Below are 27,580 nucleotides of genomic sequence, written 5' to 3'. Positions count from 1 at the left end.
TTCAAATGTTATGATTCCTGTGTATTTTATTTATAACAAACAGACAGTGTCAGCAAACAGAAGCCATGACGGAGGTGGTGTTAGTGATTGTAGAGAGGTCAGGTGATCTGGTGATGATGAAGACGATGAAAATGATGATGAAGATGTGAGAAAGCCTATCGAACAGTTCCCTGAATGCGGGCCGAGGAGAACAGATAAATATGACATCTATTAGTGTCGTCTATGCTAAGATTAAAATAGTGCCAAGCGTTCATATTTTACACTCACAAAGACTAAGGCAATAAATAACTGTACTCAGGTATAGTGAGTGTGTGTTCATATTTCTCTGACACACGGTGAGATCATCACAGATACCTGAGGGAAACACAGAAAACCATCAACAACCACAACATGAATCTTCATGTGAACAGACACGCGGTGTGTCTGCAGTACAGTCCAGTGTTGGTGCATCTACTGTTGACAACAAAAGGCACAAATATCACTAAATGCATAAATGTTAATGAAGTTTGTAAAGCAGCTGAACCACAAGTTTAACTGACGGAGACGCTCAGCATCCTGACTCCAAACACACAAACCCGTATGTACGTTTCTCCTCACCTGGATCTGAATCAACATAAATATAACAGCACCGACCCGTCTCATGGTGTCAGAGTAGAACGATAATAAATATAAATCGGTGGATAGAAAAACTACATGTTAAAGTTTGAAGAGGAGTCACAAGAGGGAGCAGGAATAAGAAATATAAAGAGAAATCAGACGGATCACAAGAACTCCTTGTGTTCATTGATATTCTGTTTGTATTTATTCATATATATTTTTTAAACTCATATTTTTCATGAAGTTCATCAATCTTTGATTTTTCTTATTCTTTTTATAAATGTATATTTTCATAAATCCTCATTAATTCATTTTGGTCCCTTTACCTTCCTAACATTCACCTCTGATGTTTTGTTTTTTGAACAATGAAATGTTTTTAAAAAGTCAGCTACCTCGGGCGTATAAAGTGAAACATGTTTCCAAAAGTGTAAATCACTGTATTCATGAAAGAGAATAAAAGTCTGTGTCCACTTGTCATTTTTGCCACTACTCATCGGTATTTTTAAAGTCCCGCCACTTCATCATTTTGATTGGTCAGTGATAGCAAACTGGCATTGACATGTTTTCAATCAGAGTGCTGAGGACAATGAACACTGAAAACCTAATGCTGTCAGTGGACACAGGCCCTTATGCTAATAGTTTTTTCTTTTTTATATACTTACTGATCTCTCTAACCCTTCATGTATTCTTCTTTTTGTTTTTACATTTATTTTCTTATTCTTTAAAGATTTATCCTTTATAATGGCATTCATCATAAAATGCTAACGAAGCTCCGGAGTTTGTATGACTTGAGTGAACCGCAAAGCTTCACAATAAAGCAACATTATGGGGGTTGCCTGACTGCTGTTGCCCTGACTGTTGAGTGTTACTGTGCGACTTTGGTGTCTTAAATAGTCGGTTTGATGTTACACGGCATTTTAGTGACATTTAAAAAATCAGCAAAGTAACCAGGCCAGGCAGCGGTACAGCTGCTACTCATATATTCTGAGGGGAAATAGAAATGAAGTTTTCAATGAAGTTTGGTGGCTTTACAGAGAGTGTTGTAACAGCTGTTGGTGGTTAAACATCATCTTCCTCTTAAATCTCTGGAGGGATCTTTTCTGTAATGCTGTCAGACACTGAGAATAACAATCTGAGCTGGTCAGGGACAAATGCAAGAACTGTTAGTGGACACACTATGATTGATTCAGAAGGATGTTGCAGCGATGCATTTCAAAGCTAATGAAATAAAAAGTGAATTTAACGTAGTGTTGGAGTCAGGATGCTTTCAGAGGGCTTTAGTGTTCAGTCCCTCACAGATCAACCTGTCAGTGATGACGTATGTGTGCGCTTCAGGCAGTAGAAAATGAAACTTCGCACTGTATCATGAGGTAATCTGGTTTTGGTGATTCACACCAACCATTTGGTTACATACAGGGTAGCACTGCTTCATTACAGAGAACAACAACACCACTTTAAAGCTAAATGTTTTTGGCTTTTTAGTCTTTTTGGTACAAAAATAATAATATAGCTCGAGCTGAGCGTAATAGGAGGCTAACCAGCTATCGATGCTAACAGTTTGATCAATAACAGTGAGGAGCACAGTACGAGCACAGAGATGATTAACACTGGTTTCCATAATAATCCAAACTTCTACATCAGTTCTGCTGCTGATTAATTACTGTCAGCATGTCTCAGAGGTAAGCAGTTATCTGTCTGGAGTGTTGAGTCGTGCATGATTTCTACGTGTGTGTGTGTGTGTGTGTGTGTGTGTGTGTGTGTGTGTGTGTGTGTGTGTGTGTGTGTGTGTGTGTGTGTGTGTGTGTGTGTGTGTGTGTTTGTGTGTGTGTGTTGGACAACTAGAGGAAATCCAGATTGCATACGGGGGAACTGGAATCCTGAAACACATCCCTGGATTTCTACAGTGCATACAAACGTCTTTCGGACAGAGTACTGGATTTGAAATGGTAACCTTCAGAGATCTGACTCCCTCGTGTTTGAGTTTTGATTGCACAGGGGAGAAAAATCCCAAAGACATCAGCGCTCTAATGTCTGTGTGTGTACAGACGTTTTGGTTACAGTGTGTGTGCATGTGTGTGCATTGATTGTTACGAGCATGATGTCAGTGTGTTTCTGATTGATTTTCTTTGTTTTTTAAATCTATTTGGCCTGAAGCTAACATGTGTCTGTGTGTGCACATTCAGAAGATCCAGATCAGGGATTTGAGCGTGCTCTTGGTCCTCAGTTAGCAGGTCCGGGGTCTGCTAAAGGCATAGTGTGCAGCACCTCATCCAGAAGCTGCAGAGCGCGATGCAGGTGGACCTCCACCCAGCAGGGGGTGTGTTTGATGCTCTGACGGGGGTAGTCTGGCCCCCAGCCCTTCACGAAGCTGAGCCGCAGGATGCAGAGGCGCCTCAGGTCGTCTACGCCAATCCCCGCTGCTGCAGACAGACCTGACAGAGAGCGAGGGAGGAGTCAGAAAAAACAAGTTTCACAGTTCCCTCTTAGTATTTGCACTCAATCTCTAGTTTCAAGTCTTCTTCAACACAGCAAAGTTTTCATCTCACTTCAATCTTCCTCAGCTGAAAGTTAGAACAAGGTAAAAGCACCACTTACTGACTGCAGGTGCGATTCCTCCCACGCTGCCTGGACCAGGGATGTTTCCTGCTACAGCGGCCGCCTGAGCAGCTGCTGCAGCCTGAGCAGTGGCTGCCTGCTGCTGCATCTGTCTGTGGCACTGCCGCAGGTCGAACACCTGTCACAGACACACACACTGATGAGTTTACGAGAAACACCTCAGCAGGACAGGTGCTCTGTTAACATTCTTATAACAACAGCTCATTTGGTCACCCATCAGTAGCTTCAAATCAATGACTTCAACAGTAACAGAGACGTAGTTTGATCGTAAGGTCTCTAAAATCGTAAAAACACAGCTTAAAAACAGAGGAACCAAACACTGTGCGTGCTGGCTTCAGGCCTTTATTCAGACCTTGATGTATGCTCCAGGGTATATCTTGTGGACAGCGTCCCCTGGTGCTCGGCCCGCCTCCCTGTCGAGGTAGTAACTCTGAACAAACACGGCGTGGTCGCTCATGCAACGCATCCACACGTCGCCCTCGCCACGACACTCCAGCTGCACACCTTTACCAATGTGCAACCTAAAACATGGAGGATGAAACTTCAGACACACATAGGACACATGCTGATAGTGAAATATACAGTGTGTGTATTTTAGGTTTTAGAGGTGTTCTCTTAAAAACATGAACCCAAACTTAGGCTGACATCAAATCAACCTGTGTGACTAAGTCATTTAATGATTGACTTGTTGGAGGTGTTCGTCTGCTCACACCTGGCCCGCTCACTGGCGTCTGTGCGGTGGACGTTGCTCAGCTGGCCGAGGCAGAAGCGGTCGCCTCCTGACGGGTCGACGTATCCGTCTACAGTCACTACAGGACAGCTGGAGGGAACCTTGAACATCTCACCCACCTGAACATCCATCTCAAAGTAGGAGATGGAGCACCAGAACTCTGGACCTGCAGGGAGAGCAGAAAACTGTAAAACTGCAGCTCTGTGTTGTTTTGTGTTGAGGGTGTTTTTCTCTTCTCAGAGCGTCTGCATTAAAAGAAAGAAAGAGGGATTCTGCAGGATGCATTTATGTTCTTCCCCCCGAGGACATCTGAGTTTGTATTTGGGAAAAGAAACACAATTTACTGCAAGCCTTCATTACTTTAAAACAGGAATGAGAATCCACTGCAAATCATAAAAAAAACAAAAGGCTTTATTGCTGGGCCAAAAAATGGAGCTGTATTACAACCTGAGCACAAAGGAGCTGTAAAATGACTGAGGCTATTGTTATGTAGGGTGGAAATTTTACAATGTTAAAACCTTGACTCATTTTAAAATGTTGTTGAAAATATAGAAATCTTAAAAGACAGTTTTGATACTTTTAGTGAGATTTAAAATATGTGCAGGTTCTTTTGGGAAGAAGCAATGTCACGGGTTCATTGTTGTTCCATCAACTGACTACAGGTGCAGCTCAAAAAATTAGAATATTGTGATAAAGTTCAATATTTTTTGTCACTCAAGGCAGAAAGTGAAACTCATATATTATATTGATTCATTACACATAGAGGGACATATTTCAAGCCTTTATTCCTTGTTATTTTGATGATTATGGCTTACAGATCATGAAAACCGAAATTTAGTGTCTCAGAAAATTAGAATATTACATAAGATCAATGAAAAAAAGGGCATTTTAAACAGAAATGTCCCGCTTCTGAAAAGTATTTTCATTTCTATGCACTCAGTACTTGGTTGGGCTTCCTTTTGCATGAATTACTGCATCAATGTGGCGTGGCATGGAGGCGATCAGCCTGTGACACTAATGAGGTGTAATGGAATCCCAGGTTGCTTTGATAGCGGCCTTCCGGTCATCTGCATTGTTGGGTCTGGTGTCTCATCTTCCTCTTGACAATACCCCATAGATTCTCTGTGGGGTTCAGGTCAGGCGAGTTTTCTGGCCAATCAAGCACAGTAATACCATGGTCACTAAACCAGCTTTTGGTACTATTGGCAGTGTGGGCAGGTGCCAAGTCCTGCTGGAAAATGAAATCAGTATCTCCATAAAGCTTGTCAGCAGAAGGAATTATCTGTAAGCCATAATCTTCAAAATTACAATAATTAAGTTTTGAAAAATGTCACTATATGTGCAATGAATCAATATAATATATGAGTTTCACTTTCTGACTTGAGTGACAAAAAATATTGAACTTTTTCACGATATTCTAATTTTTTGAGCTGCACCTGTATAAGACAAAACTACATCACATCTTTCCATCAGTGTCTTCTAAATGTGATAGATGCTGTTCTGCCAAAGGTTCTCAGGCACATCTTTTCTGGTGTTGCCCTGTACTGCACAACTTCTGGACCTCCATTTTTTAGTTTTTCTCTAAAGCCTGTTCCAGAGACATTCAACCCGACCAAAACCTGTCCATCTTTGGATGCTCTGCAGAGACTTTTAAGTGGTCGTATGATATGCATATTATTCTGCATTTAGGGATAGTGGTTGCTGAAAAATGTATTCTCCTCACACAAGTCTACCTCACCACCTTGGTGACCTTTTTTGGCATAATGTAACATAAACTTGCTTTCAAAGGACGGATTTGGTGAGCCTCAACTTAAACCTCTTTCCACCAAGTATTCATGTCACTTTACCTCATTCCTGAGTTCTTACTTTAGTAATAACAATTCTGAAACACTATTTGTGTGTCTCTATGAACTGGCAGCCCTGTTTTTGTTTGTTTGGTTGTTTTTTTTTAAGTTTTTTTTTCTCTCTGCTAATACATATATTTACTATTTGTTTGTTTAATTAAGTGTGTTTCAATGAGTATTGTATGGTGTTCTGTTTTCAACATATTTAATTTTGTAAAATCAAAAAACAATAAATACAATGTAAATAATAAAAAATAAAAAAAATAATCCATATTTTTCTTTGAGATGTATCGCTGATGTTTTATTAATAAACACATATTGAGCAAACATTCATGTTGGTTTTAGTCACATTTGAGTCTTCACCTTTGTTAAAAAACATTTCTCTTTTTAAAATCATTCATGTAGTGGATCAGAGATTTGCAACATTGTTGTGCCAGGTGTTTAAATCTGCAGCATTAACTCTTCAAACACCTTTGCCGTGTGATATCTTAGGTTAAATAATTAATCACAGACTCTCCCACTAATGTAAAGCTGTCCCTGCAGATCTACTAAAGTTAGGAAAGGTCAATGCACACAGGTAAAAGTGGTGATATACAAGAGTGTTCATTACCCCGAGTCAAGTAAAAAAGAAAACACTTTTTTCTTAGGTCACTCTGACTGTACTTAGATTCTCTGGCTTCAAAAGTTCCTGAGCTCCCTTGTCTCGTAGGTTCCTGTGAGCTGCCGTAGACGTCTTCCTGCTGTGGACGTTCCAGACTCCAGCTGATACGGACGTGCTGGACTCCAGCGGAAACAGCTACTACTACTCGCCTTATCACTATCACCGCTCCCTCTCTCTCTTATTCTACTCTATCCCTCTTTCCAGACCCAACTCGGTCGAGGCAGATGTCTGTTTAACATGAGTCTGGTTCTGCTCGAGGTTTCTGCCTGTTAAAAGGAAGTTTTTCCTTGCCGCTGTAACTAGCTAAATACTGCGAGGTGCAATGCTCATGGTGGATTCAGATGAGATCAGACTGAGTCTTATCCTGTCTTGTTGTTGAGCCTTTGTTAACAACAAGTATGGCTGTTTGCAAAAGCGTCTTCAGATAATGTTTGTTGTGATTTGGCATTATACAAACAAAGATTTTTTAATTGGGAAAATATCACTGACTTTAAATGTCTGACAGTCCACCACTAACATTTTCATTGACAAACATTGATTGTCATCATTTTCATTAATAAAATGAACACTGTTGTACACCTTATACTCCTGCAACAATAGACAGCAGTAGGTGACATAAAACAGCATGTCTGGATGTGCAAACCCCAAAGTGGGGTTCAGATGAGTTGTTTCAGTGTTAAAGTCTCTTACCTGGATGATTGGATACAGACGGAGGGAAGGAGGCAGAGCCGTGATGCTGAGACCCTGAGAGAAAAAGAGTTAGAGGATCAGTCTGAAGTGATAACTGAACAAATGAACTGAAATAAGCTTACTGGAAAAAAGAGAGTAATTGTGTGACTTGTTTGTTTAAGGAGACACTCTGCTTCTTGAATCATTTCTTACAGTGATGGTTTTGGTGATGGAGGGGGGGCTGTTGGTGACCTCGTCCGTTCTGCTGGGGTCCTACAGGAGTGTAGGAGGCTGTGCTGCTGCCTGTCCACACTGCTGGAAAACAGAAAGTAAACAATGTCAAATACCATGCATGAAATAGAGAGAGCAGCAGAGGTCATGAAGTAAAGAGAGAGAGAGAGAGAGAGAGAGAGAGAGTGCCATTATTCAGAACAAAGCTGTAAACACCGTTTCACAGCAGTAACACTTTACAGGAGGCAGAAACACGACCACACCTCTGCACAAACCTGCAGCTGTCTGCATCTGAAGTCCGGCTGTGAGCTTCTCACTGTGCGTCTCTTTTTGCTCCCACACAGCCACTACACTGCAGACTGTCCTCACTCACAGAGCAGCAGATACAGACCTTTGGTTGAGTCGTTTTAGTATCAGGTAAAGATACACGTGCATTTGAAAGACCTGTATCGTATATATTACTGATCATGATAAAAGTGATTGATTGAAAATTGTGCTGCTTTGGCTCTGCTGCCGTGTCTGTCCCTCTGGGTCTGTTCTCACCATAGACGTTGTCTAAAACATGGACGTGGTCTAAGTGACATCACATATTGTTCTTTAAAGCTGAGTTTTGAAGCCTGTTACTGGCGGTCGCCATGTTGGAAATACTGACTCAACTGTCTTTGGTCGACCAAACATGAGAGACAGAGGCAGAGTTGAGGTGGGCCTTTAGCCTCCTCACTAAAACCTATAGTGTGCCCTCCTAACATACCCCTTTTCCACCGAGGAAGTTTCAGGAGTTGATGCTCAGTTGAGAACTATTTTTTTGTGTTTCGACTGCAAGAGAATTGGCTTTGCTGGTCTAGAACGGCCAACGGCCAACCGCCTACTGCTTACATCAGGGTAGAGGGGTGAGAGGCAGGGTTGCCATGACCAAAAAGACAAACCAAACAAATTCTGCCATTTTCTTGCAGCGAAAAGAACCAAGACGAAGCTAATTGAGTCCAAGGCTAAGCAGTGGTCGGTCGAGGAAACAAGCTGCCTCCTTGTGGCTTGTGATTTGATAGACGTCAAAGGAATGTGACGGTTTCCTTATTAGTTTCAGCTGTGAGCGCTTCAGGATGCCATGCAGCGACCTATTAAAGCATGTTTTTCCTTTGTTGGGTTATTTTGTTCAATAAGCAAATCTTTGTTTATTTCTTTTCTTTTGGTCACTGTGACACGTCCTTTAAAGTTAAACGGTGTTGTGTAACCATCAGGCAGACACATACGAGCACCCATCCATCGACCTGTACACCATCACAGAGGACACCATGCTGAGAGTAACCTAATGAATGAACTTAAAGAATCTAACCATGTTGTGCACGGTTCTGAGTGAAAGAAATATGACCCAGAGAAAGTTTAGACAGAAGCCATAGCAGTTCCAATATCGGTTATTTGTCTCATTAACTATTAATAATCGGTATCAGCCCTGAAAAACACAACATCAGTCGACTGCTAATACAGACAGAATGCAGAAAAACACAATTTGATAGTCACTGAGAATTGTTCAACAGTTATGGGAACAGTCGCCCCCCAGACTCTCTGACGGCTGCAGAAGTCTGCAGTTTTCTCCATCTCTGAATCTCACAGCGTCACACCTGTTTAACCGGCAGCTGGCACTTTAACAGCTTTCAGATGTGCTGTCTGTACAGTCTAACGCTTGTATCCCATTACAACCAGGCACGGGTAAAAACCATTGAAAAAAAGAATATATATTTAAAGACAAGATAATAGTCACGTGGACAAACAATTGACCCATTCCTACTTCAGCCAGTCTTTGGTGATTTTTGACACAATTTACTGCCACTGTGCTTTCACACACTGATATTTATTATTACTTTTTTAAGTCAATTTTCAAACCCAATTCAAGACAGCAAGTTAATTATTAGAGAAGAACACGGCCTCTTGTGTGTTTCAGTCCACACTTTGCCCATCAAGTCTATAAACAGCAATAGGTTTTTAAAACAATGCCTTCATTGATGATTTATTTAGACCAGTGATTTTCATCCACTGTGCTGTGGCACACTAGTGTGCCGTGACTGATCGTCAGGTGTGCCGTGGGACATTATCAAATTTCACTTAATTATTCCAAAAAAGTATTATTTATATACTGCAAATAATTTGCCATGGAGTGGGTGTGTGTGTGTGTGTGTGTGTGTGTGTGTGTGTGTGTGTGTGTGTGTGTGTGTGTGTGTGTGTGTGTGTGTGTGTGTGTGTCTGTGAGTGTGTACTCACTGTGAAAGGCCACCTGGCTCTGCGAGTGTTTATTGCTGCTGTATCCGTTCTGCCCGTGGGACTGAGACGGAGGGTGGGGGGGTTGTTGAGGGTGAGGGTGTGGGGGCTGTGTCTGTTGCTGGGCGGCCTGCTGATGAGTGGAGGGCTGAGTCGGGGTCGGAGGTCTCGGTACAGGGGTCATGACTTGAGCCTGTGGTGATGCAGTCTGGAGGCGGCCGTCACCGTGACCCCCCTGCAGAGGCATCATGGATCCTGAGCCGGACACTGTGGTGGGAGGGGGGACACATCAGGCCTGAATTAACTCTCTGACCTGTTGTTTAGAGGCAAATTTAAAGATACAAAGTGCTGACCTTTGGGCGAGATGGGCAGGTTGGTGTATCGGGTGACGGGCGGGGGTCCGTGGGGCTCAGTGGGCAGCTGTTGGGGGGGCAGAGGCTGGCCGTAGTGGTCTGGCGGGGGCAGCTTCATGGCAGCTTGGTGTTCGGACAGAGGCATTCCCGGCGGGAGGTCCATCTGTATACAGTCATGGATGTACTCCTCTTTGATCAGGCCGCCTGGAGCTGCCACAGGACGAGAGACTATCAATACTATGTTCTACATAAACCCAGTGAAATACCAACAAGCATGTTTTTTACTCAGCACAAACTCATCTGTAACCCCGAGCTATCATTTTGTAAATCATACAGCGTGTGAAGCTTAAGACAAACAGCACAGGCATCAATAGAGACGCACAAATCTTTGATTTAGACAAGGGAATCAATCATAATTGCATCATGTATGAATGATCAGCATTCATGAAAATACATCACACATGCCTGAATGTGGAAACAAGCAAACAAGGAAAGCTTTCTCACTCAGCATGGATACATTTAAACGATTAGACCTACTCTATTTTGTTATTACCATGCTGAACACTCACACATTACAGTACGCATTTCCTCTCATGTCAAGTAAGCTTGTGATTGCAGTCAAAAACAATTTATTCAACATTACTAAACACAGGATCACAGAGTCTGCAGGTATATAATGTCGATTTGGTTTGCAAAGTGTGGCTACCACTAGCAGAGCTAGCATCACCAGCCTTCAGACCTCCTCGCAGGTTAACGTCCACATGCCTGTGCTGGTTTCTCATTACTCTGGTCGAGTGGTTATAAGTCAGTGTAACCAGACACAGCCTACATACAACCTTATCTCCATTTACTAGATCAACATACTGTCAAACCATGCTGCGCTACGAAATGATGATAAACTAAACTAACAGTAAAAACTATCACTTAAAGGACAACCCGTGTGTTTTATTTGTACATCTGACACTGCTCACACAACTTCCCTTCACAGAAAGAAACAGAAGTGAGACTCTACGGTATAAATGTTTCTGTAGAGGAGAACTCACCTGTGTTCTGAAGGCTGAGACCGACTATCATAGGAGACACAGAAACAAGAAATGAAAACATGTTCAGAAATGAAGCGTCAGTAAACATGGTGATATAATCAGGACGTACCGATCCCAGGTGACACCACCCTCTCATAGTGGTAGGGGTTCACACACACATTGTCATACTTCAGGTCAAAGGCGTACTGGCAGAACTTGACGTGCTTCAGTTCATTTTTGTGGAGGTCGGGCCAACGCCACAGACGAGCGTAAATAACGTGAGGGAAACCTTTCCTGCCCGCAACCTGAGGAGAGAGAGGAACAACAGAAGTCATCCAACAACACACGTGATACAAAGTCACAGCTGCTGATGACAGAGCTTCTACAACTGACTCACAAACAGACAACGTTTTTACAGGTGTGGTGTTTGGTAGCAACGTGACAAGACAACAAAACCAGGAGGATGAGAAAACCAGCACAGAGTGAAAATCAATCATAAAAATATAGAATAATAAATGGATCTTAAAATCTGAAATAGATGATCTTTAACGTATTTCAAGGTAAATCTTGATTATTCTTAACATTGGATGTCTATACTGTAACTTCTCTAGAGGAGTCATGGGAGGTATCCTCTGTCTCTGTGTCTCTCTGTGTGGTTTTAGGGAATAACTACATTACGCTGCACAGAACTGGGAGGACTTCTGGAGCAGTGAAACGTCTGTTTTCAAAACCGCCTACTATTCTAGTAGTACGTACTGTTTTGCTCAAAATTCAGTATGTAGTATGTGAACAAGAGCAAAATCTACAGTATGCCAAAACTACCTGGATGTCGTACTGATTCAGAAATTTCTCAGTATGCATCGGACCAGTCTCCCTCGCGTACTGTTTCCCACAATGCACAATGCTAACATTGTCCTTCTTCTTCTTTTTGGATGGGGGCACTGTGCTGTGAAAATCTTTAATGACATATAAACCACTTCTTCACTTTTTAAATTATAAGTAGATACTAAAGAAGCAGTTTCTCTATCAGCTTGGCCGTTGTACTTCGGTTTTCTGAAACCGGAAATCCAGCAACACCTGACCCAGCATCCTGCAGAACAGATCCAACAGAACAGTCAGACTAAATTCTACCTTCAGACCCAGTATGCGGTATGCAGTACCTACTGCCTACCACATCTGTAGTTAGTATGTAGCAGGCGGTTTTGAAAACAGCCTAGGATTCCCTTCATTCTTGCCTCCTGGTGTCACTGTTTGTCTTCTTCAGGGTCTTACTCTGACCTGGAAATACAAGAACTACATCAGGTTTTTAATCCTTTCTGTTTCTACACATTACGCAAGTTATGTTTCAGTGTAACAATATTTGTATCCTAAACTCCATCTGTTAAATATATGCCAAAAATAATTGGTTTCAGTTGAACTATAGCTCCAACACAGGGTACAAATAATAACTGGAGGTCTGAGGGGTCCTTCCCTTCTGAATTTTTAACATAAAAACTTTACTTCATGTCTTCAGCTGAATTCTTCTAGGCAAGGCAACTTAATTTGTAAAGCGCATTTAATACACGAGGGCAACTCAATGTGCTTTACATTAAAAGATTAAAGCATTGGTAACATTCAGACAAGCATTAAATAACACAATTAATTCTATACTCATTTATGTCCTTACTGCATCATTTTCTGATGTTTGTTTACTCTTACTCCCTTTTTTTGAGAGTGACCTGTTATTATGGTAACCCACGGTCATCGGGGTGCGTGTAAAGAGAGGAGAGGTGCTCTGCTGCTGCCAACTGTGTATTCTTCATCAAGTATGGACATAAATAATAACATCGTGATTTTTGAAACTATAAATCAAGGGTTTCATCAGGAGTTATAACTGAAGTGCCGTCCTTGGCGGAGTCAAAGCTGGCAGCCGCCTTTGTAACAGAAACATGTCAAAACAAAGCGGCCATCAAAGTGTCACGTCTGAGTCGTTATCTCTCGGCTAATGGACGCTTGCTGTGTCACTGTGGAGAACGTTTACAGCACGATAAGTGAACAAACAGGAAATACAGCACACCTCTTACTTTAAATATTCAGAGATGGAACTTTAAAACCAACACACGTCTGCATGGATCATCTCAAACATAGCCATTACTTGGTATCAGGCGGAGATGGAACTTCCGGGTTATTTTCTTAAGCCTGGTTTATACTTCTACACATTAAGTCGACCAGCACCTCCTCCAAATGTAACTACACGTCAAATTGATGCAGACCATGGAAAAGTAAACAGACAACGTAGCAGGGCTGGAAACAGGCAACCCGACTATCAGAGAGTCCGCACTGCCCTCAAGCGTTTGGGGGAGTATTGCTGTGCGTCATAGACACATTGACGCACAAGTATGTGGTGCTCATGTCTGTGTAGGCCACTGCTGCGTGGGGTCGATGCAGAAGTATAAATCAGGCTTTATGTGCATCATTATATTCCTTACTTATGTCTCTTCTCATCACAAAAGTGTCACAATCACGAGAGAAGCGATGCAGAAACACCGGTGATGTTTGAAGTTTCAGACATCTTCAGTCACATGATATTTAATCCCTCATACAAGCTCAAGTCTTTGTGAGGAGACAGTTCACTCCAAAAAAACCTCAGACCTTCAGTGTCATCTGCACGACTCCATCCAATCACTGGAGGTAAACTGACCTGCAGCCGTCCGTCCAGCGTCCTCTGGATGGTCACACACTTGCTGGGATGGACGCCGTTGGTGGTGATGGCGGTGATGAGCGAGTCCAGCTCGTCCTTCTTCTCCTTCAGCTTCTTCACCAGGCTCTCGATCGCCCGCTTGGCAAAGCCCTCATTCTCCCCGCCTTGCCGGTGACACATGAGGCTGTGGACGATGCTGAGGCAGGCGTCGTTGCTGCTGGGAGGATTCACCGACATGATGCTGCGGACACGGGGAACCAGAGGAAGGAAGGATGATGTTAGGGAACAAATACGATGCACTCTGGAGGAGTCACACTGGTCTTTGTACATTAAGGAAAAGAGTCAAACATCTTATCTGACAGTAAATCACATTTACTGGTGAAAAGATTTGTGTTTGATAATTTTCCACAACATGCACATGAGTGTATGAGCATGAAGACGGAAAGCATGTCCCAGCCTAAACTCAGTTATCTGACATGTATTCAGTCCAATCAAGTCCCTAAATATATACTGTTGCTTAAAAAAACTTTGAGTTATGATTCAGATTGTAATTGTTTCGCCTCTAGTCCCTCCTTTATCAAAAAAAATCATTCTGCGGCTAAAGGAAAGCAAAACAAACTATTTTGTATTTGTAATTCAGACATGTATTGTTTCCCGTTCTTTGAACTTGCCACACTTTTGTCAAATATTTGTTGTTTTTTTTGCAGAGTGGACGCACTGACGCTGCATTACAGGCAGGACAGTCGGACCACGTGGCAAAACATCCTGCAAGATGGCTACCTTGAGTAACAGAGAGGACAAAGATGGAAGTAAAAGAGACAAATATCTGTTTCAACTCAGGGAAGTTGGACTAAACAGAGTCCTCCACAGTTTTTATGCCCCTAAGCTATGAGACTCTCTGCCTCTGGACATCAGAACGGCAAGCTTTTTATTTTTATTTTTTATTTTTTATTTTAGTGTATTGTCATTATTTGTGTGTCTTTATTTGAATGTAAAAATGAATACATTTCAAATCATAATAAAAAAGAACGGCAAGCTCTCCGGGGTGGTTTCATAAGTAAACTTAAGGCTTACCTTTTTAATCTGGCTTTTAATTTGGAGTACTTTATTTTTAGCCCTGGACTGCATTATTATTTTAATCATTGCCTTAACATTTATTTATCTTATCTATTTATTTATTTTTATTTATCTATTTATTTCTTGTATTCATCTGATGTTTTTAACGCTACCTTATTTTTAACTTTTCTTTGTACTCTTCCTTATTTTAATAATTTTACTGTGTTGATTTTATTTTATTTGAAAGTATTATATTTATAATCATGCCTTTTATACTTTTACCATTGCTGTTGTTTTCTGATAAACTGTCAGTGCCTCTCATTCACTTCTTATGTGACAGCTACACAGAACAGCTCTGATACATTTACTATGACACATGATTTCAGCGGCACAGGCAGGGACCAATGTTAGCTCTGATAGTTGAACTTCATGAAAAATACATGAACATAAATGTATATTATAAAAAAATGGAAGTCTTGTTGGATCATTAAATTGATTTAATCTGTGCTAACTTAAAAACCAGCCTGAAACAGATTCTGCTGGATATTAGGACTAAGCTTAAAAACATGACCCAGTGTCCTCAGACGCTGTGATCGTTCTGTTACTGTGTGGATGATCTGCTGGAATTTAAAGGGTTAATTTTACCTGAAGCAGACAGGTAAACTGAGAGGAGGAGACTGGAGGAGGGTCAGATTCTATTCATCACTGCCTGAATGAAGAGGCTCTGTGATAAGGTGCAGACAGTGACTGCACAGCTTCAATCTGTGGATCTATAATCACTGTTTCACATGTTTCTGTAGTCAGATTATTTAAACTGCCCACAGAGAACTTTATCATGCAATAATCACTAAAAGGACGGCACTTGACGGCCTTTTTGAAGCTGGACCTCTGAACGTAACCTGGTCCAGTGAGCATGCTGATCGGGCAGGTTAAAGAGAGCCAGCTTCCTGATGCTCTGTTTCACTCATTGGATGAGATCGCAGTGACTCTGCCTACAGTGACGTCACATGCATCCCCTCTATGTGCAAAAGGAATAACACAGACAAGAATGATGAAATCGGATATATACTGAAATTTACATCCTTCATTTTAAGAAATAACCTCTGTAAGATTAAAGGTAGCCAACTTACTTCAGTCTCAGGTGAGACAGAGGAGAAAAAGAAGTGACCAGAGATTTATTCTCCATTTTAATCCACATGAATAAAGTATTTTCTGACACCACTTCCCTCCACTGCTGCTGCGACTGTGATTTAAAATGAACACGAGGAACAGAAGAGAACCCTGATGGCTGACATTAGTTTCTTCTAAAATGACTGCACCTGAAACCACTTCCTGAAGGCTCACTGGCAATGGTATCGAATGAGTGCATTGACAGGTAGAGGTATTTTTTATTGCCAAAACTTCCCTCTCTTCCAAATTATATTTGCATGTTTCCTTCTTCCTGCAAAGCTAAGATTCCCAACATTAAATCAAACAGACAAGTTTATCTCTTTTAGCATTAATGCACTGAGGAATATGACATCCTCAAAACAAGCATTCATATTATTAACAAAGTACAGCTCCAGCCATGAAAGAATGTGTCTATACAACACCTGAGAAACCGGCCCCAAAGCCTCAGAAAAAGGAGGATGATACAGCCGAGATTACCTCTGATTTACACTGAGTGGATGTTTCAGCTGGTTGCTCTGCCCTTCTGCCCTTTTTAACAAGGATGATGGTTTCAATAAGACAAGAAAACAAAGCTCAAACAAACAAACAAACAAACAAACAAACCCTGCGATGATGCTGTTATTCAGTGAGCAGGATGATACATGAGGACATGAGGGGAATGACAGTTATACTTCATCTGTGGTGCTCCTGTGCAGAAAAACTATCCCACCAAGATGACTCTCCCTGTATTTTAAAGCAGCGCCCAACAAAAACTAGTCTGAATGAAGTTAAAAGTCATCCAAGATACCAGAGCAGCCAGTCAGATGTCTCATCATTGCTAGCGTAACATTCACCAAAGACAGATAATGTCAGCCTCTTATTTCATATTTATAAAATCTTCTCTAATAATTACCAGATTGAGATTATCAGAGTTATGAGATCCACTAATCCACAGTAATTATTATCAACACTCTGGTGGCTGATGATGAAGGCTGCACATCCAACTCCCTTTGTGCTTTACTGATGTTCTTGTTGTTGACTGTGATGCACTACTCGCTTGGACAATCATTGTAGTTGTTGTCAGTATGAGATGAGACTAAAAATGGCTGTTTCTATGTGTGTGAGTGTGTGCTGAATCTTGTGACAGAGGAAGATTTCTCTTTGAAATCTAGTCTCCACAAACATGAAAGCAAAGTTGGGGGTAAAAGTTTCACTTTACAGTTTCCATGGCTGTAGTCTCTGCAGTGTGAATATCAGGTACTCCACAGTCTGTATTAATATCTGTGCACTGGTGACAGTGACAGTTTGAAGACTATAAGAAATGTGGCTCCTGTAGCCTGTGGATGTTTGTGTTTCTGCATGTGTTTTCATGTCACATCTCACATAGTGACTGAAATGACTGTTCAAGTGAGTGGTAGAAAAGAAAAGAACAGAACAGAATAAAAAAGAAAATAATATATTATAATAGAACACAATAATAGAGAAAATAACAGAACAGAATAGACTGTAATAGAATAGAACCGAACAGAACAGAATAGAACAGAATAGAACAGAATAGAATAGAACAGAACAGAATAGAACAGAATAGAAGAGAAGAGAACAGAATAGAATATAACAGAATAGAATAGAATATAACAGCATCGAATAGAACAGAGTGGAACAGAATAGAACAGAACAGAAACGAATAGAATAGAACAGAACAGAATAGAATAGAACAGAATATAAATTAAAATTGTTGTCTACTTTTTGCAAGCAAATTGCTAAATCCTGCCTATGACTTGCTTTGAAAATGTATGCAAAAAACAATAAATAAAACAAACCATAAACAAAAAGAGTTGCATTAAAAAAGGAGATGCGTTTTATGCCAATAAACACATTTACATGAGGACATATTCCTAATAAAAACAGACACAATCTATCTGCATTAAAGGAGGGCACCATGTTACTACAGTAAGGACATGAGGCAGCAGGCTGACTTTAAATTGCATTACTGACTGAGATGTTTTATGGCACCTGGGATCTATGGTTTTTAATAAATATGTCTCTTTGCACAGGGACTCTGTACCTTTGTCCTGAAGGCAAAAGCTGAGAGTGGTGGTTTAATGGATGCTGTGGTCATCTAATATGCTCCATTTAGGCGGTGGACTGCCTTTGATGACGGGACAACTGAGTCTGTTTTCAGCCTGTGATTGGACCGCTCAGTTTAACCACTTTGGAAAGCTTTGTCTTGCTTGTGACACTGAAGTGCTGGTATCACGACACAATGTTAAAGTGAGGACACTTTCAACAATTGATAGGTAAACTCTGCTCAAAAGTGCATTTTCTGACCTCAGAGCTCAGGTTTTAAAAGGTGCTACCTTGCTCCTCGTCCTGGCCTTTGACTATCATTAGTTCAATACGAGGTAGTAGTTGTTTTCATCACAATGGACACATCTCTTTAGTGTCATCACACCACTGAACGAAGACAATTAATGTTGACCTTAAATGACTGTGTTTGTAGGGTTTGCTACTTAAGCCATATTATCTGCATACTTAGCTAATAAAGGTCCCCTGTGCTCTACATTATCCCCTTTTAGTACTAAATAAGATCAGAGATACAATGCAACCCTGAGGAGCTCAAGTGTTTAAGATCAGACTGTCAGACATAACACCATGTACCTGAACTCTTTGAGGATGATCACTTCAGAATTATTTAATCCAGCTGAGTTGACATGCAAGTTAAAAAGATGTAATAGCAGTGTATCTGCATTCACAGTACATCACAGCCAATGAAAACATTGCAAGCATGAGAGGGGTTGGATGCAATCATAGGATGACTGCTTCCAAGGCGAGCAGCCATCGCTGTCAGCCGCTGCGTCTCACTGAATCAAATCAGCCAGTGTGTATTGATGAGCTGCCTGCCTGCAGATCTCAGAATGATGAGATCCTGATATCATAAAAGATCTCCTCCTTATGAGAAAGAGGTCTGAGTTTATGTCTCTGTGGTGAATGTAATGCAAATCCAAAAAGTGTTTCAACATCACCCTCCTAACGTAAATGTTATACTGTGTGTGTGTGTGTGTGTGTGTGTGTGTGTGTGAGTGAGTGAGTGAGTGAGTGAGTGAGTGAGTGAGTGAGTGAGTGAGTGAGTGAGTGAGTGAGTGAGTGAGTGTGTGTGTGTGTGTGTGTGTGTGTGTGTGTGTGTGTGTGTGTGTGTGTGTGTGTGTGTGTGTGAGTGAGTGAGTGAGTGAGTGTGTGTGTGTGAGTGAGTGTGTGTGTGTGTGTGTGAGTGTGTGTGTGTGCCGTTATACTGCTGAGTTTGAGTTTTTTTATGCTCCTCTTTAAAGCTCCTGTCTCATTAACAAAAACTAAACATACCTCCGTCACAGTTTTTATCAATGATGTATTTTCAGCTCGTCATTGTCTCATCTTCATCAGGTCGTTGACCTTATCTGCAGTTTTTGTTAACAAAATTCACCCTGCTTCAAAGAAGCTTTAAAATTCTTCATGAAACTAAAAAAGAAAGAGGGAGAACGTTCCACTGAGAACAGTTCTCTGCATAAAGAGGACCAAAACCCTCTGTATTTCTGTCACACATCTGCTGTGTGCTGCTCACCTGGTGTTAAGCTGATCAGCCAATGAGTGACCAGAAAGTTCACTGGCATCATGATGGCCCAGGTCTGAATCCGTCCCTGTAAACAAACAAACAAACAAACAAGAAAATGAATAAGAGTTCATCAGAGGTAGAGAAGTGACACGAGTGCATCTAGATTTGGGAACTAGCTGGGTCAACATAAGTTAACATACAGTATCAGTAACATGGCTGTCATCTTTAGGGTCAATTTAAAATGAAAACGTTACATTAAACATGTTACTGATGACGAAAATAAATAATATAATCACTAAATATGATTACCTCGTAGTGACAGCTGTCACAGGGATTCAGAAAATTCAAAAGGACAACAAAATGTTCAAAAAGCTGCTCGAGTATTCAGCAATGAACAGATTGGTCAAGTGTTTTTCATTACTGCAGGCATGTTACATTTCTTATGTAAAGAGACCAACAAGATCTGCATTCATCACACCATTTGAGAAATGTTTATACATACATAAACTGCAAATGTATCACAGTCTTTCAGCAGTGCATAAAGTTGTAATCACAACATTTAACGGACAATGTCAGTAATTTGAAAAAGTAGGGATGTCCCGATCAGCTTTTCTGGCCCCCGATCCCGGTACGATTTTTTTATATTGAATGTTTTCTGGGACTCGAGTCCTGATCCGATACTTGTGTTTGCCTAGATAATAGTTGTTATAGTTGCATTATTATCGTTTATTTAGCTCTTTTTTAGTATTTAATTATTTTGAGTGTTTTGTTAATAAATAGAAAACTTTCCTTGGACTTTGATTTTGATTTATGGCAAGATGCATCACAAACACGAGCCCACTTAGTCTCTGCGGCACCTTTCAATCTTAGCCGCTTCACCGGTATAGAGAACAGCAGTTGCCGCTAGCCATGAGGTTGCTAATGCTAACGTGACAGACTGTCCTGTGTTTGGTTTATGTTTTTGCCATTTTGAACCATATGTCCCTGGAGAGTTACCATAGGGCGAGTAGAGCAGATGTTTTTTCTGTAATGTGTCTGGTGGTGCTCATGTGAGTTCTACAACAAAATGTAAATCATGGCTTGAGTTCTACATCAATGTCCCATTTATTATTTTCTCATTATGTATTTACGGTTAAGCGAACACAGAACACTCAATTACACTTGCGCGTTAGCCTTCAGCTGCAAACTGTGTTCAGTGACAGCAGACAAATTATTGGATGACAAGATCGGTTCATATGCTGATCACAGATCAATTAAAAAACGTCCAGATCGGCTCCGATAGGATAGTTGAGATCAGGATCTGGACATATAAATAAATATAAATAAATAAGTCTTTACTACAGTTGTTAGTTAGAGAAAACAACCTCTGCAGAGGTAAATCAGGACAATGATCCTCTCTGAAGATGATATTCATCTAACAAATCCTTAATTAGCAGGGCACTATTCAGGATTCCCATGTGTGTATACTCTTTGTTTTATCCTTACAGTATTGTGTCACATACAGTAGCATCTGTGGAGATTACAGCCAAACAAATACCTACCATCATGCATCTGTGAAACGCCACGTTTAAACATTCAGGTCCTGATTTTTACAACCAAACACATTGTGCAGAGAGATTTTGAATCAGAATACCTGTAGTACTCTGATCATCTTTTCAAGCTGCACAGATTGTGGAAACCAAAGCTGATATGATGCTTTACATAATTCAACCGATAGCTGATCCCCATACTGATGGTTTTATGCATTGCTTCTCTGTAATTCTTCAGTTCTGTTTGTTAAGTGAGCTACGAGATTTGATTTGTTCACACTGTTTCTAGTAGTCTCTTTAAAAGTCCCTAAAACCTGTCTTACAAACTGCATACGGCTGATCTTTATCAGAGAGTATAAACTCCCACATTTTCTTTTACATGTGATCATGAAAGCGAAGAAGAGTGTCTGACAGGCGTGTTCTTCTGCCCATTAAAAACCTCTTCAGCAGAAAGTCTCTGCCAGCATTAAAAGTAATAAAGATATAGATGTGAGAAGATATAGGTGAACATATGCTACTGACATCGATGCACTGCATATTATTTGCAGATGGGTGTCAAGAGGGCAAATAACGGTCATGACCAATTGAACCGATGCAGCAGTGCATCCCTAATGTATTTACAGCATTAAATACACACAGGTATCTATATGTATCCTCTTCAAGCCACATACACACCCCACACCGTCCACAGACATTCAGTTCCTCATCGTCATCATATCTACACGCCCAAATGTGTACCACCAAATGCAAACCCCACCTGAAACAATTCATCCATTCATAAAAAGCATATGCTAATTAATCAGTTCATACTAGATTCATTGATATTTGACAAATCACTGCAACTCTAACTCACAGTTATTTTCAGCTGCCTGAGAACTCATAAAAAGGTACAATAACGACATAGGAGAGGCCTATTTTAAATCCAGCAAGTATAAAATCACAATAAATGGAAACCTGGTAGAAAGTGGACATTTTTAATCTCTGAAGTCAGTCTCAAAATCACTAAATATTTGTTATATTTTATTACTTTATTTAAGTTTTCTCTCTGATTGTCTTTCAGCTTGACAGTAGTGTATATATGTGTTATTAGCAACCATGCATCTTATATAACATACATAACCATACATGCAGCTCTGACCTCTCAAATAACATTTATTCTGTCTATGTAGTTTTAACACTAGAATGGAAAGCAAAACATTGTACAGAGGTTTTGAATCATGCTTAACAGTCTTATTCTTATAGTTTTATTTCATCTAACTTTATTTATTTATCTATTGTCTAGTTCAAATTCTTGTCACTTTTTTCAAGTATATACTGTTCTATTTTAAATTACTATAGATCAATAAAGATCAGTCCATTTTTATTATTTATTTATTTATTTTAATTTATTGTGGATTTTCTTTTTTTTTAAATTTGATTTAACCATCTTCATATTTTTACAGATCACCCCCCTACAGCAACTTCTTTTATTTTTCATCTATTTATTTATTTTATTTTTATCATCATTATTATTGTGTTTGTATATGGAGGGGTGGGTTTTTGGTCAGGGCTGGGGTTAGGATGGGGAATGAGGGATCATCTTAATTTAAAAACATTTTATTTGTATTCTGTTTTTATCATTTTTATGTACAGCACTTTGTGTTAGAATATAATTGTGTGAAAAGTGCTTTACAAATAAAGTCTGATTGATTGATTGATCGATTGATTGATTGATTAATATTGAGTCAGATTAGCTGTAGCTTTTCTATTTTACTAAATGCAAAAAATATTTACGTTTAAACGTTTAAAAGATATAAATATAAATATTGTGCATGTATGAGGAAAATAGACTGATTTGTGTTTAAATCGCCTGATTTGTGTTTACTAAAGGTATACACTTTTTCACGAAACACCAAAAACATTAAACTAAATGCAAAAATATATTTTACTGACTGATGAAAACATTTTATTAAATACAAAAACAAAAATGTTTCACAAATAAAATATTTTTCATTATATGCAGTTTTTTTTCACAAATGCAAAAACCTTCAAAAAAATGCCAATCATATTTTTTTAAATGCAAAAAGAGGAAATAATCTCACAGAATAAAAATATATTTTTGCACTTTATGATTTTTTAATGTTTCTTCAGATATTTTAGTATTTAGTAAGATGCTCTTGGTGTTCAGTGACATGTTTGTGCAGTGGACTCTAAGGGCCACCGTACATACAGCATGAGAGCACATACATGTAACTGTTGCTACATACATCCCCTCAAATCCACACACACACACACACAGACACACACACACACATACCACACCTTCCATCCACGTCTCTATATAAACATACTGTTCATCAGCATCATACCAACAGGCCCTAATGTCTACAGCTGAATACCTCCCCTGAGGGCAGCATATTCTGAATTAAACTTGAGCCTGTCTTTATAGAGGGGGAAATAGAGGATAACAAGGACCGTTACCTTAAACAACCCATACCTTCACTTCACTGACATCACGTTTGGGTTAACATGCGTCACCAAGTCTGCGGTCTCAACGTGTTCAAAGACCACCTCGTATAATCCACATTTCATTAAGACATCACCTGCCTGCTACAAGTTTAACAAACGAGCAGTGTGACACGGTGAGGAAGGTGCAGAGGATATGTGTGCATTCTGAAACATGGGGGCATAATGTAGAAACACAGAGACAGCAGAACAGGGTTTGTGTGTTTCCTCGTTGTGTAGTCAGTCTGTCCGTGGTGCTGCAAACTAAAGGTAGAGAGAAACAGTTTGTACTTACACATCAGCCGGAGAGGAGAGGGGAACTTGGACAGAAAGATCGTCTCAAGTGTTGTAGACAGATCCGTAACGTTTTATGTTGAGAGCTGAGCTGATATTTGTGTTTTACCGCTAAATGTCAACCCTGTGTTCACAGCAGCGCTAACGCTAGCTTCAATCCCCTTATTATCACGAGCTATCGTTCATTTAACTTGATGTTTCTCTGTTTTATCGTTTTATCAGCCTCACTGTCTCCTCGTGCATCCTGTCCGTTCGTCTCGCGCACGCCACAATAACAATAGAGGGGAGACGTCGTGCGCGTCGCTGTCTCGACGGGTTCCAGCCAATGGGAGCCAAGGTCTCACAGCGAAAACTGCTCTCAGCCAATCAGGGGGCGGCTCTCACAGCAGGGCCGCCAGCCAGGGTCTGTCTGGTTCGTCTAGATTGACAGGTCCGCGAGACTGTTTTTTTAAGGTGGCGCCGCTGAGATTAACGCCCCCCCCCCCAACACACACACACACACACACACACACACACACACACACACACACACACACACACTGTTATTTGAGCAACACTCGACTCTTGTAACATGTTTTACTCCCGAGTTTTTTTCTCGTCTTTTTTTTTACGGTGGCCCTGAAGGACAACACAAATTTACAAAAGATGAAACACGTTTACAAAGTTGGAGACAAATTTACATTTTGGATTTTTTTTTTTACATTTTATAAAACAAAATTACATCCACAAAACACTTTAACAAAAGGCCAAAACACATTTACAAAAGATGAAACACTTTTACAAAGTTGGAGACAATTTTACAAACGACGGAACACTTTTACCATTTCTGAAACAAATTAACATTTCATTTTTATGGAAGGGGAATGTACCAAATACCGGAAGTGATCGAGTGAGGGGTCATTTAGTTTGTTTTGATGGAGAGAAACCATACGGAGCGACATGGTTTACATATTAAGACATCCTCGGGTCTCAGAGTGAGGTGTCAGACCTCAGATGAAAAAGCATCATATCTCTGCAAAACCTTCATCAAGTGTCAGAATTCAGATGAAACGGCCTCAGACCACAAAGCCTCAGGCTAAACGGAGTCAGGCTAAAAGGAATCAGACTCAACAGTAAAAGTTTTCAGTCGTTTGTAAATTTGTCTCCAACTTTGTAAAAGTGTTTCATCTTTTGTAAATGTATTTCCTTAAATGTAACTTTTTTTTGGCCTTGGTAAAAGTGTTTTGCTGATGTAATTTTGTTTTATAAAATGTAAAAATGTTTTCCAAAATGTAAATTTGTCTCCAACTTTGTAAAAGTGTTTCAACTTTTTAAATTTGTTTGTCCTTCAGGGCCACTGCATTTCTTAGATGTGGTGCCTCTTTCTAAGAGAAAATGCATGAAAAGTTAGTGTTATTATTTGTATTTTTTCAATTATTCTTATTTTAAAAACATAAAAGATGGCCCTCCATAATAAATGCATCTAAAAATACCTCGAAAATTATCATTCCTGAGATTAAAATTGAAAAAAGAACTTTTGTAGTATGTCCCAGGCCCAACAAATTGGGTAATAATAACTTACACTATGGATGGTTTTGTTCTACTGATAAATTACAATTCATGGTTTTTGGTTGCTTTGGTGCAGAAGAGGATTTGGGCACAAACAACATTTTATTCTAGAGTTTTAAAGCTCCTGTGAGCAGTTTTTGGCTTGTTGTAAGCAGACTGAAATCTATACCTATGTTTCTTTATGACCTAAAAAAGCACACAAGATCATTGACAAGAAGATTGTCTGTAAAGCTTTTCGGCCTAAGTTCATGGTTCATGGAAAATATTCTTGATATGTGATACATTTTACTTTTGAAAGAGAGCAGGGAAGTTTTTGCAGAGAAACACTGATCACACAAATACAAAAAAAAACAGTAAGTACAACTTGGTCCATAGGGGCGCCAAAGTCAACACAAACTGAAAGTTCCAAGCAAGAGCTTTAAGTCAAACTTAAACCAAGACTAATTCTCACTTTCCAGGAATTTTATTTGACTCTAAACTTTCTTATACTGTAAGTGAAGTCACAACTGTGACATGAAGTGTTACTGTTTTTGAATATTGTCCAAATATTTTACTAGATGATTGTTAATATTTCTTGAAACTTTTTAAATTTTCATGCCAATAAAAGACACACAGTTACACCTAGATTTGGCTTAAATTACACAGCTCGTTTTAGTAAATTTATACAAATAAGCAACCAACTTCAAACCAGAATGTGTCAACATGGTGACAGAAGAACATTTTTGGGAACAATTATTGACAAGACACAGACATAAGCAATGTGAAGTTAATGTATATTTTTTACAAATATTCATGAACAAGCAGCAGATGTCATACAAAAACTAAAAATCAGAAATATTATCAAGGCATTGTCATGATGCATAATCACAGAGACAAATTTCTACACAGTGAGTTGGAACATTTGCTTTATGTTGATTTAACTCAGCAGAGTTTTACTGAGAGAGTTGCGGCACCAATAAACACAACTGATGGACATTTAAATGAAATAAAAAAATATGGAGCTCTGTCACTAGAGTACCTTTCATTAATATGGTAGACATTTTTAATCTAAGTTGTCCGTCAAAATGAAGTGCTCACAAAAACCCTCATAAGGAGGATAAACTGAACACGTGGCTCAGACTGAATCAGATCCTGTTTCTCAGGGTCAAGATCCAGTTTAACTCAAGTTCAACCTCAACCTACTCCAGACCCGATTACTCCAAGTTTAACTTAAACCTGACTTAGATTTGTATTGATTACAGACCCAATAACTCAAGAGTTGACTCAAACCAGCCGCAAACTCTGTCATATATGGTGGTAAATGCAATGATAGGATTTATATATGACTCAAATATTCATAGCAAGTACTCAATAATTACATGTATCACTCTCACAAGTGCAAAGAGACATGATTGGTCAGGCTGAGGTTTCCAGACTGGGATAAACTTAGACTTTTTTTCTAGCTGTTTTCACAACTCTGGGATTTCCTAAAATTTCAGGATAAACTGCATGTGTGAACACAAAAAGACGGAACTTTTCACCCTGACCTAACCAGGATGCTTCTACGAGCCCCCTTGTTCAAAAGTCATGAAGATTCAGTATTAGCATGTGGAAGGACTTTTATATTGTGCTACTGCTGCAAGACCAGAAGCTGTTTCATCCTCTTTTCTACTTCTCAGCGTTTTGTTTTCCACTCATGCATTAATGCTGTGAATACGTCCAATTAAACGCAACATTGATAGAAAGGCAAAAACTGTCAGTACAGCACCGGGCTCTGCTTCATTTGCCATCTTAGATATCATGTAATGATGACTCTGAGCATCCTTTTGTACATCATGACCTGTATGGTTATAACTAACATCCAAAGTGAAAATCTTTCTCTAGATTTGGTGGCACAATTTAAAAGAAATCCGTTATTATTTCCTTCATGAGTTAAGAAAACAATAATACTTGTAAGCCTAGCAAAATGTTTAAACCAAAGAGGGTTGGCTGGAGGGAGATTTGTTACAAAGCTGAAAACAGAGATGTTAGTCTTTGCTCCAGAAAGTTACATTTTGGGGATGGCCTTCGTATTTTTACAGAGAAGGGACAAACTAAACATTTACCTTCTACTGTTTTTTACTGACTGTCTTAGGGAGGTTAAACTAAAACAGTTTCATATTTCAGAGCTAAGAAAGACTAATGTTTTGGGACTTTTATTTTCAAGTTATATTTTTCAGGCATTTTTGCCTTATTTAATAGGACAGCTAAACAGGAAGACATGAGAGACATGAAATGTTCTGAGAGAGAGAGAGAGAGT

The 27,580-nt window shown here is 39.8% G+C and overlaps 1 protein-coding gene across 2 annotated transcripts; it reads right to left on the bottom strand.

The window, feature by feature from the left end:
* Window positions 1–24,057, bottom strand: si:dkey-222b8.1 (uncharacterized protein LOC560317 homolog). 2 transcript variants are annotated; one of them, XM_034705327.1, is made up of 13 exons: window positions 23,756–24,057; window positions 19,457–19,532; window positions 13,657–13,897; window positions 11,107–11,281; window positions 10,998–11,021; window positions 9,955–10,164; window positions 9,605–9,868; window positions 7,331–7,429; window positions 7,139–7,192; window positions 3,926–4,109; window positions 3,566–3,734; window positions 3,193–3,331; window positions 1–3,029 (listed from the first exon to the last, which is right to left on the bottom strand). In XM_034705327.1, exons 1-13 carry the CDS (start codon window positions 23,757–23,759, stop codon window positions 2,818–2,820), a joined length of 1,851 nt encoding a protein of 616 aa, XP_034561218.1. In that variant the 5' UTR covers window positions 23,760–24,057; the 3' UTR covers window positions 1–2,817. The 2 variants fall into 2 exon arrangements, with proteins under 2 accessions (XP_034561218.1, XP_034561217.1); XM_034705326.1 differs by having other exon boundaries at window positions 7,331–7,432; window positions 23,756–24,056.
* Window positions 24,058–27,580: the final 3,523 nt, after the last annotated feature.

The sequence above is a fragment of the Notolabrus celidotus genome, chromosome 16, assembly GCF_009762535.1.
Source record: "Notolabrus celidotus isolate fNotCel1 chromosome 16, fNotCel1.pri, whole genome shotgun sequence".
NCBI classification, from domain to species: Eukaryota; Metazoa; Chordata; class Actinopteri; order Labriformes; family Labridae; genus Notolabrus; species Notolabrus celidotus.
Note: the sequence above shows the minus strand (reverse complement) of the source record. Positions and strands in the feature narration are given on the sequence as shown.

Bases quoted from the DNA above. Each gene is read 5' to 3' on its own strand.
- si:dkey-222b8.1 (XM_034705326.1), bottom strand. The intron at 9,869-9,954 runs GTCAGCACTTTG...CTCCCACCACAG, and splicing joins CCTGCCCATCTCGCCCAAAG to TGTCCGGCTCAGGATCCATG. The intron at 3,332-3,565 runs GTCTGAATAAAG...TGTCTGTGACAG, and splicing joins ACCCTGGAGCATACATCAAG to GTGTTCGACCTGCGGCAGTG.